Source organism: Protopterus annectens, chromosome 9.part0, assembly GCF_019279795.1.
Source record: "Protopterus annectens isolate FY-2018-M chromosome 9.part0, PAN1.0, whole genome shotgun sequence".
NCBI lineage: Eukaryota > Metazoa > Chordata > Ceratodontiformes > Protopteridae > Protopterus > Protopterus annectens.
Genome location: NC_056743.1, coordinates 1,082,334,347 through 1,082,348,775, shown reverse-complemented (window position 1 = coordinate 1,082,348,775; position 14,429 = coordinate 1,082,334,347). Strand labels below are relative to the sequence as shown.

Below are 14,429 nucleotides of genomic sequence, written 5' to 3'. Positions count from 1 at the left end.
TTCTCTGGGGCTGCGAGGCCCTGTCTGGGTGAGATTGAGATCCCTAATTAAGGTTATTAAATCTTCTGCCAGAGTAAGCATTTGTGCACTAGAAGTGGGCCTGGTTGAGGGGGGCTTAACAGGCACTGATTTAGTAGACTTGGCTGCTTTAGCCCTGGCAAAGGCCTTAATTGACATGGCTGCAGGAGGCCTAGCAGCACCACGTGCTGGGGTAGAGACATCCAAAGGGATGGTGTCTGATAAGTCACTAGGAACCACTGTAGTAGCTTAAAAATCTGAGGTCCATTCAAGTAATGTAGCAGGAACCTCAGAAGTAGTCATAGATTCAGCTGTGCTTTGATCAGTTTTCTCGGTTTCGGCCGAAACCGAGACACTCGCGGTTTGCTTAAACATGGTTTCGGCCGAAACCGTGGACCGCGAGTGTCGGTCTTTTTCTTTGCGTTTTTTAACAATTTGGGAAGTCGGAGGATCCGACGGCATAATGTACGCAAAATCAGAACCGAAAAACTGTTCAGCAAACTCCGACCGACGCCTAAGCGTTCGTCGGTTGAATGAAGCACAGGTCGAACAGGCTGCTACGTCGTGGTCTGGGCCTAGACAAGGCAAACAGTAAGAGTGGAAATCTTTATGAGGTATTTGTTTCTCACAAGTTAAACAGTTATTGACTTTTTCTGACATCGGCTGAGGCAAGAAAGAGTCCCCAACGGGGTACTTAGCTTTTAGAAGTCTTCGAAGTAGTATTCGGTAGTAGTAATCTCTGGATCCGACCGACCGGCACTTGCGAACAGCTTCTGCTTCGGGCGCCACGCGGCAAGAAAGACTGAAGAAAATGGCGTCGGCTGATGCCTTTATACCCGAAGACCAGCAGAGATGACGTCGGGTGAAGTGCGACATCAGCCGAAGCCGGACCCGGACTTTGGAATCCGGCCGACTGAAGGGCTGCCTGACGACAGGACAACCCAGTTGTTATGACTGCAGATGCATCCATGAAGGACATCATCAGCTCAAACGATCAACCCACTGGTGCTACAGTGTTTCATTATCAGATAAACTAAGACATCTAAATATGAGCAAATCTTATTTGTGACACTTACCTGTGACAATGTTGGTCATACATAAAAGCTTACGACCACAGATGATAGAGAGCTTCATTTTGTCTCCACTTCCTCATACACCAGTACAACTATGACACCTATGCCCTGGCCCAGCAATCATGGAGCCTCAAATCCTCACCACTAACATCAGTGAGGGGAGTCTCATATAGGAGGAAAGGATAAAAAATACACACAGTAAAGTACAATTTCCCTTAAGAGCACACAGATCACAGTCAGTCCAGGGCTGGTCGCTCCCTTGCTCTCCAGGTCCCCAATAAGACTCTCCACTGGCACAGCTATAGGGTCCAGATCTCAGCCTAGTGGCCAAGCTAAAACCTCCAGCACCATCTCTGTCAAACCAGTGCTTCGAGTCCCTGCCCAAGTAGCTGACAGACGCACACACAGAGAAGAAGAATTTATATAACCACACATATGCTCCTGGGGATGGCTGGCACAAGTTCTCCAGCTGTGCCCCCTTTTCCAAGACTAAACTGTAGTACCAGCTGCCACCACCCACTAATATTTATCAGCTACTCAAAGGCCTTTAAAAGGGTGTCCAATTATTACTGTGCAATATTATCCAATTGATTGTATAGCCCAGGGCCAAAGCTATTAAGAGCAGCTTTGTACAATTTTACCAAAGGCATGCAAGTACGCTAAAGAGCTTAAATTATCTCTACAAAAACAGCGACAGTTGAAAGGGTTTAAAAATATTTAATAAGTTAAAACACAAGAAAATATTTTACTACACTGTGCTAGTCAAGAGTTCGGAGATCACAGAAATACTTAAATTCAGTACTACAGTTCTAACAACACAGAGAAACAGTATAACCTTTTTAGTTTTTAGCTATTGCTATGAGAAAACTCAAGTCTAAGATAAACTTACATTTAGAGCAAGACAGTGCTGATGAGTTGGATGGTCAAGACAAAAATGCTTAATACTCTGATTCTCTGTTTTTAAAACCACATTCCTGGTTCACATTACATCATTCTTCACACTTCCCTGGGTTCCCAGGCTAAGAGAAACTACACTTACATTCTTCACCTCTGGGCAGAAACTAGAGCAATAAAGGACATTTATGCATGCAAATTCTGACCATTAACTCTGGCCTTAAAACAATACCAAGAATTCTTTCATCTAGACTGTCCGGAGCCGTGTTTACATCAAACGGTCACAACATGCTTTATTTGGTCAGAGTGCACTGTTACATTATTTTCAGTTCCACATGTAACACTATTTTTACCATTTAAGACAAGCCTGTGGTTTACATTAATATTTACAGATGACAGAATTATCTCCAAAATTCTATCTGGCTAGGCAGGCAGCCTTCACCTATCTTCACCCAATCTTCACAACATTCACAGTATTACCATTGATGCATCCCATCACCTGATCTACTATCTTCATTTAAGACCAATTTACTTAAACTCCTCAGCTTGGTGCATCTAACCCCCAACCGCACACTGCAATTGATGGCAATCAACTCTTACGAGAAACAATTATGATCTCCATTCTGAAGGCATCCTCCCTCATTCCATTTGTTTCACAATCTGCAGCAAACTACTATTCAGTACGCTGGAAAAAAGTCACATGGAGCTAACAAGGTACCTCTATATGCAAATGAAGATAGGGGACTTTAACTGACTTGTCATTGTCCACAGCTGCACACAGAAAGCCTGTGCATGACAATCAAAAAAAGGATGAAGTTACAGCAATAAGTCACATGGAGCTAACAAGGTACCTCTATATGCAAATGAAGATAGGGGACTTTAACTGACTTGTCATTGTCCACGGCTGCACACAGAAAGCCTGTGCATGACAATCAAAAAAAGGATGAAGTTACAGCAATTTACAGGTTTTTTTTTTAAATACTTCAAATTGCTGGTACAGTGAGATGTCTTCAGTCACATCAACCTATCTGCCAAAAAACTTGGGTGACAAATGTAAAGACTGACAGCACCACAACCATCTGCAGTATTTGAAATTTTTAGCAAAGAAAAGCATGAACATTTTCCATGAGTACAGCCAAATAAGCATTCTCTACTAGTGGAATTTCAAATATAAACAGTTAACATTTAAAATGTATTACTCTATGCTGCGCAATACAGAAACCAATAATTAGTCATGTGTAGATACCGACTAGTCTTTTACCTCACGGATCTCTTTGATCTTGCAGCCACCTTTCCCTATTAGGGAGCCACACTGGCTGGCTGGCACTACCAATCGTAAAGTGACAGGAGGCTTGCTAGCAGCTGCACTGTTAGTCATAGAAGCACTGATGTCCTGGAAAAAAAAAAAAGTGTTACAAAACATCCAAGACCCAAACAACTGGCATTTCTAAATGGCTGCCAACATTTCATCAGTTTACATTATGAATTTGCAAATGGATACAAAACAATGGACTATTAAAATAACCTACCAGTGTGGATCCCAAGATTGCAAGGACCAGAAGGTTTAGGATTTTTGTTTGGAAGTGTCTGCAGAGGTATTTTTCTACCCCAAGCAAACTTCAAAGAATTTCTCACATAGACAGCAAATGTTGGAAGAGTGATGAAGTAACTGGGAACATGTTTTTAGAAGTGCAATGAGATGGTAGACTCTTAAAATGCCCTACAGAGTACTCTTATCAGAAATACTGGGAGAGCAAAATGGCTGTAGCTAAGGAAATTAAGCTGAAACACAAAACCTAAACATAGCAAGGCCTCGTTAAGTTTAATTCTTTTGTCAGCTAGAAAACATTTACTAGAAAAGGAAAGCAAAATCTACATTACTTGCATTTGAAGTATGGAATACTGAGACAGAAAAAAACTAAGATGGATCTTTAGAAAAGGAAAGGAGAAAAATTACAGAAACAGAAATTTTAGGAATACTATCAGAATAATAAATACTACAGGGCTCTGGCTGACCAAGTTTGCAGAAGACTACAAACTGGGTACAATTACTTAACCCCCAAACAATGTCATACTTCAGGAGGGTCTTGCATAGACCAATACCTGGTGTCTTAGTCACGGTCTCAAACTTGAATGCAAAGAAATGGACGATATTGTACTTGAAGGCCTCACCTTGCGTTTTGCTCAGAAGTGGGTGTGTCGCGAATGATTGACGACCAGGTCTGCATATGTAATGAGCCATGATTGACATGGCATTCTAATCAGCTGACAGTCCTAGTTTCTCCTCTTACAGATTAAGGTCAATAATCATATATGCATTAAATCCACGACCGCTGCATGCACGCGCACACACACACACACACACACACACACACAAACTAAATACAAATGATGATCGTCCATGTTCCTAGAAATAAGTCTGCCCCCTTCACGCTTGTTCCTAGTTTTATAAAAGTGAGAAAGTCGCACTCAATACTTTTGTGACGTTTGCTATGATGCATAAAAAACGCTGACAGAAAAGGACATTACTTCAAAAGTTGTAACACTTTCTTGGAACATGGATAGCATATTGTGCTGGATTGTCAGTCACTGCACCTTCCAGTGTGTTTTCGTAGTGGACTCCTCTCAACTGTCCAGATTCCGCCTTTTTTTGGTCTTTTCCTCATAAAATTGGTGGTTTTCTGCAAACCGTTGAGGGCTGAAGTCAATAATGACACATGCCGCTCAACCTTTTAGAGCAAGAAATCTGGACAAAGCCATAAATAAAAGTGGGACAAAGGCCATCCAAAATAAAGGCAATTTTGTTTAAATACTGCTCTTAAACTTAGAAATTTACGGCAATATTTTACTCAGAAAAACAGTCAGCACTGTCAGATAGTCTTTAAGAATTAGAACCATCAGTAACATCGCACAGTATAAAGTACCAAACAACATAGCTATATAAACTATATTGGTTTATTGGACGTTATGGATATGAACACTAGATTCTACATACTAGAAACATATGCTAGTGTCACTATTGAGGGAATGCATATTCATTAGTGCCCGATTACGAAATAGCATGGGGGCAGGTTTTGGGCAGGGCTTGCTACTGTGCATCTGGTGAGGCCCTCAAGTACAATATCGCCAAGAAATGCAACATTCCCTTTGGTAAAAACAATGTCTCTTCACACTATAAAATTAACAATACCCTATGCACCTATGAAGTGTTAAGAGATCTGGGATCACAAATAGACTGCGACCTTAACTTTGACCACCATCCGTCTACTGTAGTAAGGAAGCTTTTCTATGTAGCAGACTTGATTAGCAAAGGCATCGATTCTAGGGCAAAGGAAGCGATAACCCCCCTACACTTGTCACTAATCAGGCCCATACTTGAATAAAATGCCCATTTCGGCATGTACCGTACAAAGCACCTGCAGCTACTGGAGAGACCTCAGAGGTTTTGAACTATGAAAATCAAGGTACTCCAGCACGTGCCTTACACAAACCAACTGAAGTGCCTGTCACTAGTCTATACTCAGTATTGAATAAACTTCTTAGAGGAGACTTGGTGCCTGGCTTACAGAGCAATCTCCAACCCAAACCTAATAAATTTGCTGCACATCCATAAGTCAAACGGGACTAGAGCTACCTAGTTACAGGGACCTAAATATGGGCTGCGACTTGAATAGAACAGGCTGGAGGGACACATTTGTCCCCCAGCGACTGCTGCATCTTTGGAATAGGCTACCAATTCATGAGAAACAGTGAAGCAGAGCACCTCTAGGACACTGTTCAAAAGGAGCCTGGAGGAGTTGGATGGGGCACTGCAAATTTTTACCAGGGAGAGCACCCACAACCCTTCTGGACATGGGCAGTCATTAATAAATACAATCCTGTGTATTGACTAGATTATCTATGGTACTACAGTGGGATAAATTGCTAGGTTTCAAATGACCATCTGGTCGATAGCCTGTTAACTTCCTATAAATAACGTTCAGGAAGAAGTTTAACTGATGTCAGAATTAGAGTGATTTACGTAATGCTGAACTGAAAGACCATTATAAAGAAAGAAAAACTAAAGTCATCTACTCACCATAATGATAGTCTGTTTTAGTCCTTACTCAACATACGAGTCTCTACTCAGACTTTGCCCACTTGTAAGCTTTGGATTCTGTGCTCAGATGCCTCCCCTTTCCCATAATCCCCAAGTAAAGAGCTACTTTAGAGTTTGTCTGCCAGAAGCAGAAAATTAGGAATATAGTGTGTAATAGCAAAAACAAAAAAAAATCTAACACTGCCAGCTTACACAGTGAAAACTGCAAGGAGCCAAGACTAGGCCAGCTAGAGACATCCAGATATGACATGAGAAACTATAAAACAAAAGTGAAACAGGTGGGAGAGTAGTTGAGAAAAAATGGAAAACAGAAAAACTTATAAATTTCATATCTGATGTTGTCTTTTCCATCCATTTCTCAATGGATGGGACAGAGTCACCAGCTACTTTATGACTTGGGAAGTCTTATGAAGACTACTGTGCAGCACAGGTTGAAACAAGACAGGCTCTTTACCTGGATCATATGTCCAATCCGTAAAGGGATATAAAAGTATGGACCTTGGAACATGTAGCTGTAGCACAGATATTGTCAAAATGGTACACTAGAATAGAAGGCTGTAGATGAAGCCACAGATCTAATGAAATGAGCTTCTGGAATTGCAGGAAATGAGGATCTCTTTCTAGGCAGAAGATATGCACCAAGACAGCCAATGTGAAAAGGTGAATCTGTATACTCCTTTCCCCAACTTAGAAGTAGGAAAAGATAAAAAAAAAAAAAAAAAAAAAAGACTGGATTTTCTGAAAGGTTTTGCATGATGCAAGTAAAATGTAACAGACTGAACATTTATTTATCAGATATACCGTACACTCACCCTTGTTTCAAAAATTTGGAAAACACAAACACTGGAAGACTTATGGACTGGTTGACAAATAATTCAGAAGCCACCTCAAGGAGAAAAGAGGAGCTGGTATTCAGGTACACTGAGAAACATCAGGTAAGCGGGTTTTGACAAGGCATAAAGCACAAATTCTCCTGGCAGAAGGGATAAAACCAAAAATAAAGTATTCCATTAAAGAAAAAAAATTTTTGATCAACCCTAGCTGCAGGCTCAAGTGGAAGACCAGTTAATCCTTGCAGTAAAACAGTAATATCCTAGAAAGCAGCGAGATCTCTCAAGTGGGAGATGTAAAAAAAAAAATTCCTTTAAGAAAAGCCTTGCATGGGCCTGTGATTTCCACTAATGTGGAAAAAGGATATAGCAGCTAACTAACTTGATAATGGAGTAATCTAGCTTCATTTTGAATAAGATGGGTGGCAAAATCCCAAATTCCTGGAAGAGTACAGAAAGTACAGTTGTGTATACTTACCATAAATGTAGATGTTCGGGTGTATTCACTGTTGCAGTCATCACACTTGGGTTATCTGCTTGCAGGTAGCCCTCAGTCGGCCCGGATACCAGAGACTTAGTATTTCTGCATAGATGCCATCGCTTCAGGACTGATGTCAGGGTTATAAAAACAGGCAGCAGACGCCATTACATCAGTTTTTCTTGCCACAAATGTCAGTACCCGCCGAAATAGGGAGCTACGTTATGGTGGGGAAAACACCACCAGTACCAAGTAAATACCAATACCTTCTGAAAAGGGGTGAGTAATAGCCATAGAGGAGACAGAGAAAAAACAGGGGGCTGGAGGGAGGGAAAAAGTACAGTTTTGTACCTACCATAAATGTAGATGTTAGAGTGTGTATTCACTGCTGCAGTCATTACACTTGGGTTATCTTGCCGTCAGGCGGTCCTGCAGTCGGCCAGAGTTGCAAAGTCTTGGTCCGGTGTCGGTAGCTGTCGCTTCTTCCCTGACATCAGTGCGCCAGGGGTACATAAGATGCAGCCGACGCCATTTTCTTCAGTTTTTCTTGCCCCAGATGTCAGATGCCCCCAAATAGGTAGGCAATATATATTGCTAATAAAACATATATAAAAAATAAAAACAATACCTTCAGTTAAAAGCAAATACACCACATAGGTTGTATAGGGTAGAAAGGTATAGAAAAGTCCCAGCTAAGAAAGTGGGGATGGAGGGAGGGTAACCTGGACTGCAGCAGTGAATACACTCTAACATCTACATTTATGGTAGGTACAAAACTGTATTATGTTCATAGTGTTTCAATGCTGCAGTCATTACACTTGGGTTGAATCCCAAAGCAGAGGTTGGGTGGCTGGGTCTATAAAGGATTCGGGGTGGCTATGAGGCCCTGCAGCACTGCAGTGGCAAAGCCAGCTCTGGATTTAGAGTAGAGAGGCAAGTGGTAATGCTTGTTAAAGGTGTGCACTGAACTTAAGTTGCAGCTTCCAAAATATCCTTGGTAGGTACTCCTCTAAGGTAGGCAGTTGAAGTGGCTGTTGCCCTGGTGGAATGTGGCCTAATGTTCTTAGGTACAGTTTTTCCATGCTGTGTGTAGCAGAAACGGATACAGTATCCTACCCACTTTGAAATGGTCTGTTTTGAAATCGCCTTTCCCTGTGATCCTGCAGCATATGCTACAAACAATTGCTCAGTTTTCCTGAAAGCTTTTGTTTTGTCCAAGTAGAAGTGTAACTGCCTGTGCATGTCCAATGAGTGCAGAAGTCTCTCCCCTTTATTCTGGGGATTTGGATAAAATGTTGACAAGTGAATAGTTTGGTTAAGAGACACACTGGATACCAGCTTTGGCATAAAAGTAGGGTTTGTTCTTAAAGAAACCCTGCCCTGATGAAAAATGATGAAAGGTTCCACTGCCATTAGTGCCTGTAACGGAGACTCTTCATGCTGAGGTTATTGCCAGAAGCAGAGCAGTTTTCCATGACACAAATTTTAATTCTGCTGAATTGGCTGGCTCAAAAGGAGGTAAAGTTCGATTTTCCAAGACAAAGTTGGGGTCCCAAGTTGGTGTTGGTGCTCTCCGGGGCGGTCTTATGTTTTTAGCCCCTCTGAGGTACTGTTTTAATAATGGATGAGAGAAAATAGGAAGATCCCTGCTGTAATGAGCTGAAATGGCAGAGGCATGGATCTTAACTGATGAAAAGGATAGGCCTTTGTCCAGCATCTCAGTTAAGTATTGTAGCATCAGAGGAATATTTGGAACAAGAGGGTCAAAGCCTTGAGCCCAGTTCCAGGCACAGAATTTCTTCCACTTTTCTGAATAGGATTTTCTGGTGCTGGGCCTCCTGACCTCCAAAATGACATCCATAACAGCTTTAGAGAGACGTTGGCTGTTTGGCTAAGTAATCTGTCATGCAGCCAGGTTTAAGGTTTTGAGCTGGCTGTGCAGGATCTGATTGTTTTGTTGAGTCAGAAGATGAGGAATTTGAGGTAAAATCCATGCTGGGCTTTGAGCCAAGTTCTTTAAGATTGGGTACCAGTGCTGGAGTGGCCAGTCTGGGGCAATCAGGATCATTTTTGGCCTTGTCTGGCTTTTAGGAGTATCTTTGAAAGGAGAGGCAGTGGTGGGAAGGCATAAACCTTTAGTGTTTTCCAATTGAACGAGAGAGCATCCACTTTCCATGCTTGTGTGTGGTAAGTCCTTGTGCAGAATTTCTGTAGTTGGCAGTTCAGAGGGGAGGCAAAAAGATCTATGTCTGGGCACCCACATTTTTGTGTTATCATGCTGAATACTTGTGGATTTAATTTCCACTCGTGGGAATCCATGATGTTTCTGCTTAAGTCGTTTGTCAGAGTATTTTTCTTTCCTGGCAGGAATTCTCCTTGCAAATGAACTTGATAGGTCAGTGTTGTGTCCACAAAGTCATGGCTTGTCTGCAGAGGGAATAGGAATGAGTGCCCCCTTGCTTGTTTATGTACCACATAACTGTGGTGTTGTAAGTCTTTAGTAATAGTTGTCCTGGATGCAGAACGTCCTTGAAAGCTGTCAGGGCATTTTGTACAGCTAGCATCTCTTTTTGATTGATGTGAAGATGCATTTGGTCTGCGGTCCACTTGCCCTGAATACATTTTCCTGCCATGTGTGCTCCCCAGGTGTAATCCGAAGCATCTGTTAGTGTCTGCCTGGCTGTGGGTAAAGTGAAAGGCTGTCCCTTCTTGTGGTGACATGCCTGTGCCCACCATCGAAACTCCTGTTGTAGGCAGGGAATAAGTGGTATTACTGTTTCCAAAATGTGACAGTGTTGAGTCCAAACACTTTTTAGATACCATTGTAATTTCCTCATATGCAGTCTGGCATATGCTATTAGTAGTATGCAGGACGCCATGAACCCCAAGACCTGCAGAACTTTTCTTGCAGGGAGTTGGGTTTTTGTTGCCATCAATTGAAAGTACTGAGTCAGTTGTCTTTGCTTGTCTGGCGTGAGATAAGCCATCTGGGCAGTTGTATTTAAGCTTGCACCCAGGAATATTATCTCTTGTGAGGGCACTAGTTTTGACTTCTTTTCGTTTATTGTGTACCCTAGGCCCATTATTAATCTTTTTACAAACGCCAGATGCTTTAGTAGAATGTCCTTGCTTTCTGCTTGAATAAGGCAGTCGTCCAAGTAGGGATATATTTGAATTCCTTCTGCAAAATGCAATTACTGATGCCAGGCATTTTGTGAAGACCCTGGGCGCAGTAGATAAGCCAAAGGGCAGTGTAGAGAATTGGTAATGCATTGCGCCAGCTACGAATATGAGGCATCTTCTGCAATTTTGTCTGACTGGGACATGCAGGTATGCCTCTGAGGTCCAAAGTAACAAGCCAAGCCTTCTTGCCCAGCATGGGAAGAAGTTGCTGTAGTGTCAACATTTTGAATTTCGGAACATCCAGTTAAGTATTTAGAGTAGATAGGTCTCCAAGCTTTGTCCTTTCTGGGGACCAAGAAAAGTCTAGAGTAAAATCCTTGTCCTTATTCCTGTTGTGGCACTTTGAATAGCTCTCATGTCCATGAGGGCTGTAATTTGTTTTTGGGCTTCTGCCCATTGATTTTGTGGCAGGTCTGGCATTCCTTTTGGCCTTGCTAGAGTGTGAAAGTGGAACCTGTAACCTTGAGACACAATATTCAGTACCCATGTGTCTTGGGTGATTATATGCCAATTTTGTGAAAAAAGTGCTAGATTTCCCCCTAAGGGAGCTGCCAAAAGAAAAGTGCTTGACATTTGAAAGGGGAAGTCATTGGGACTGTTTCCTATAAGGTTGTGACTTGTCTTCGCCTCCTTTTGGGGTTGAAGCACCCCACTGTCGTGGTCTGCAAGAGCCTTGGGGCTGAGATCTGCCTCTTGGGCGTCTGTATCTGCCTCTTTGTGGTCTGTCTGACACTGGAAAGGACCAATTTTTAGAAAGCCAATTTCTGCTAAATCGAGGTGGCTGTACCTGTAAGAAATCCTTCACTGTTTGCATAGATTTTGCCTTATCCCCCATTTTCTTTAATACCTCTTCTGCCTTAACACCAAACAAAATGATATGCTGTAAAGGAGCATCCAATAATTTTGGCTTAACATGATCAGGTAAAACCTTGTTCTTTTAACCAAGCATGCCTTCGAATCACAGATCCTGTAACTGCGGCTCTACAAGAAGCCTCTAATGAATCAAAACCAACATTGCAGAGTACGTTTTCCCACTTGTTCAGCTGCATGCAATAAATCCTGCATTTCCTTATAGACAGGACCTTCTGAGCTTGTAAGCATTTTCTGTTTTAACAGAGACATTAAACTGCCAGTTCCACATGCTTAAATACCAACAATATTTAAAGCCCTTACTGCTAAAGTTGCAGAAGTGTAAACTTTCTTCCCCCATCTATCTAATGCTCTAGAATCCCTGTCAGAGGGAACTGGATTTTTAGCAGTGGAAGCCTTTACCCATTTGGGACCCTGGGAAATAGTTTCTGGGTCAGCAGCCAGGTTTTTATGAAGAAATTTGTGAGAGTCAGGGACTCTATAGTACCTATCTGGCTTGACTGGTGCTGGGGGAAAAGAATCAGGGGTTAAACTGGATTCAGAGAACACATCATCCACAACATCTAACACAGGTGGAATAGCAAGGGGCCTGTGCTGAGGCAATAAAAGAAAATCTCTGCGCCTTTTCTTGGATTCGGAATAATCCTGGCTCTCCCAATGGAAATGCTCCCTCATGGTATGTAAAGTTTCCCCAAAAGAGTAATCCTCAGGAGGAGAGGCTGAAGGGATTGATTCTTCAGCATCAGAGTCCTCATGGGGGGGGGGGGGGGGGTAAAGAGTATCCCTGCTCTGAAGAGGAATCAGAAGAAATGGAAACCTGGTCAGAGGAATCATAGTCTGTATCCTGCCTAGGCCTTTTATCAGGAGGGGGATGGGAACCCCTAATCAGAGTAATTAAGTCTTCGGCCATTTTGAGCATCTGTTTTTTAGGCATGGAGGCCTGTCCAGGTGAATGCTGTACTTGTTTCTTTGTCTTTAATGGAGTTTTAGACTTGGTTGTTTTGATGGTAAGCTGTGAAGGTCTGAAAACACCCTCAGAAGCCGATGCCTGCTCAGCAGCTCCAGACCTATCTGAGGGGTTAATTTCCATAGGCCCAATACCTTGAGTTTCCAGAGGCCTAGAAGTCTCCATGTGGGAGTCGGAGCTGGCCTGTGGCTCTGAGGTAGCGGGTGTCAGGGGCTGCGATAGCGCCTCACTGAAAACCGGCGACTGGCCTAGAAGAGGATTCATGGTCAGTTTTGGACCTCGGATGCCTGTCCTTATCTTCATATTTGTGTTTTTTGTGTATTCTGGTCGTCGGTTGTTCCAACGGCATGGTGTAATTGAACCTTCGGCCAAAATAATGGCGACCAAAATCAAACCGTTTAGTAGTGCGCTTGTTAAATCTAGCACAAAACCGACTAGTGACGTCGTGGTCTGGGCCTAGGCATGGAATACAGTAAGAATGAAAATCCTTATGAGGTATTTGCTTCCCACAAGAAATGCAATTATTAACTTTTACTGACATCGGACTGAGGCAAGAAAAAGTTTCCCAACGGGGTACTTAGCTTTATTGAAGACTTCAGTTCAGAAATTCGAATTCGAAAATCTCAGGAGTCGGCCGACCGGCACTTGCGAACAGCTTTTGCTTCGGGCACCGCGTGGCAAGAGAGACTGAAGAAAATGGCGTTGGCTGTATCTTTCATACCCCTGGCACACCGACGTCAGGAAGAAGCGACAGCAACAGACGCCGGACCAAGACTTTGGAACTCTGGCCGACTGTGGGACCGCCTGACGGCAGGATAACCCAAGTGTAATGACTGCAGCAGTGAAACACGATGAACATGTACGGTTGTGTACCTACCATAAATGTAAATGTTCGAGTGTATTCACTGCTGCAGTCATTACACTTGGGTTATCCTACTGGCAGGCTACCCACAGTTGTCCTGAATTCCAAAGTCCTGGTCCGGCATCGGTTGCTGTCGCCTCTTCCCTGACGTCAGTGCGCCAGGGGTATACAAGATGCAGCCAATGCCATTTTCTTCAGTTTTTCTTGCCCCAGATGTCAGGTGCCCCCAAGAAGGTAGGAAATACATATTGCTTATAAAAACATACAGTAAAATAAAAACAATATCTTCATCTACAAGCAAGTACACCACATAGGTTGTATAGGATAGAGAAGAATAGATAAGTCCCAGCAAAGAAAGGGGGATGGAGGGTGGGTAACCTGGACTGCAACAGTGAATACACTCGAACATCTACATTTATGGTAGGTACACAACTGTACTATGTTCATCGTGTTTCACTGTTGGTCATTACACTTGGGTTGAATCCCAAAGCTGAGGTAGGGCGGCTGGATCTAAATAGGATTAGGAGTGGCTATGAGGCCCTGCAGAACTGCAGTGGCAAAGCCTGCTCTGGATTTAGAGTAAAGAGGTAAGTGATAATGCTTGGTAAAAGTGTGCACTGAACTCCAAGTTGCAGCCTCCAAAATTTCCTTGGTTGGTACTCCTCTGAGAAAGGCTGCTGAAGTGGCTGCTGCCCTGGTAGAATGTGGACTAATATTCTTAGGCACTGACTTGCCATGCTGTGCATAGCAGAAACGAATGCAGTGTCCTATCCATTTTGAAATAGTCTGCTTTGAGATAGCCTTTCCATGTGATCCTGCAGCATATGCTACAAACAGTTGCACAGTTTTTCTGAAAGCTTTTGTTTTGTCCAAGTAGAAGCGTAGCTGCCTGTGTATGTCCAAAGAGTGCAGAAGTCTCTCCCCTTTATTCTGGGGATATAGATTAAATGTTGGCAAATAAATGGTTTGCTTAAGAGCCACACTGGATACTACCTTTGGCATAAATGTTGGGTTTGTCCTTAGAGAAACCCTGTCCAGATGAAAAATGATAAAAGGTTCCACTGCCATTAATGCCAGCAACTCTGAGACTCTACTTGCTGAAATTATTGCTAGGAGCAGAGCAGTTTTCCATAAGAATTTTAGATCAGCTGTATT

The 14,429-nt window shown here is 42.7% G+C and overlaps 1 protein-coding gene across 5 annotated transcripts in view; it reads right to left on the bottom strand.

Annotated features, from left to right (window-relative positions):
- Positions 1-14,429, bottom strand: part of PCBP2 (poly(rC) binding protein 2) — a 1,588,534-nt gene that overhangs the window by 1,127,503 nt on the left and 446,602 nt on the right. For all 5 annotated transcript variants that reach the window (XM_044083912.1, XM_044083913.1, XM_044083914.1 and 2 more), the window contains exon 6: positions 3,247-3,378. In XM_044083912.1, coding sequence (XP_043939847.1) covers positions 3,247-3,378 — 132 coding nt within the window. The remainder of the gene's footprint in view (positions 1-3,246; positions 3,379-14,429) is intronic.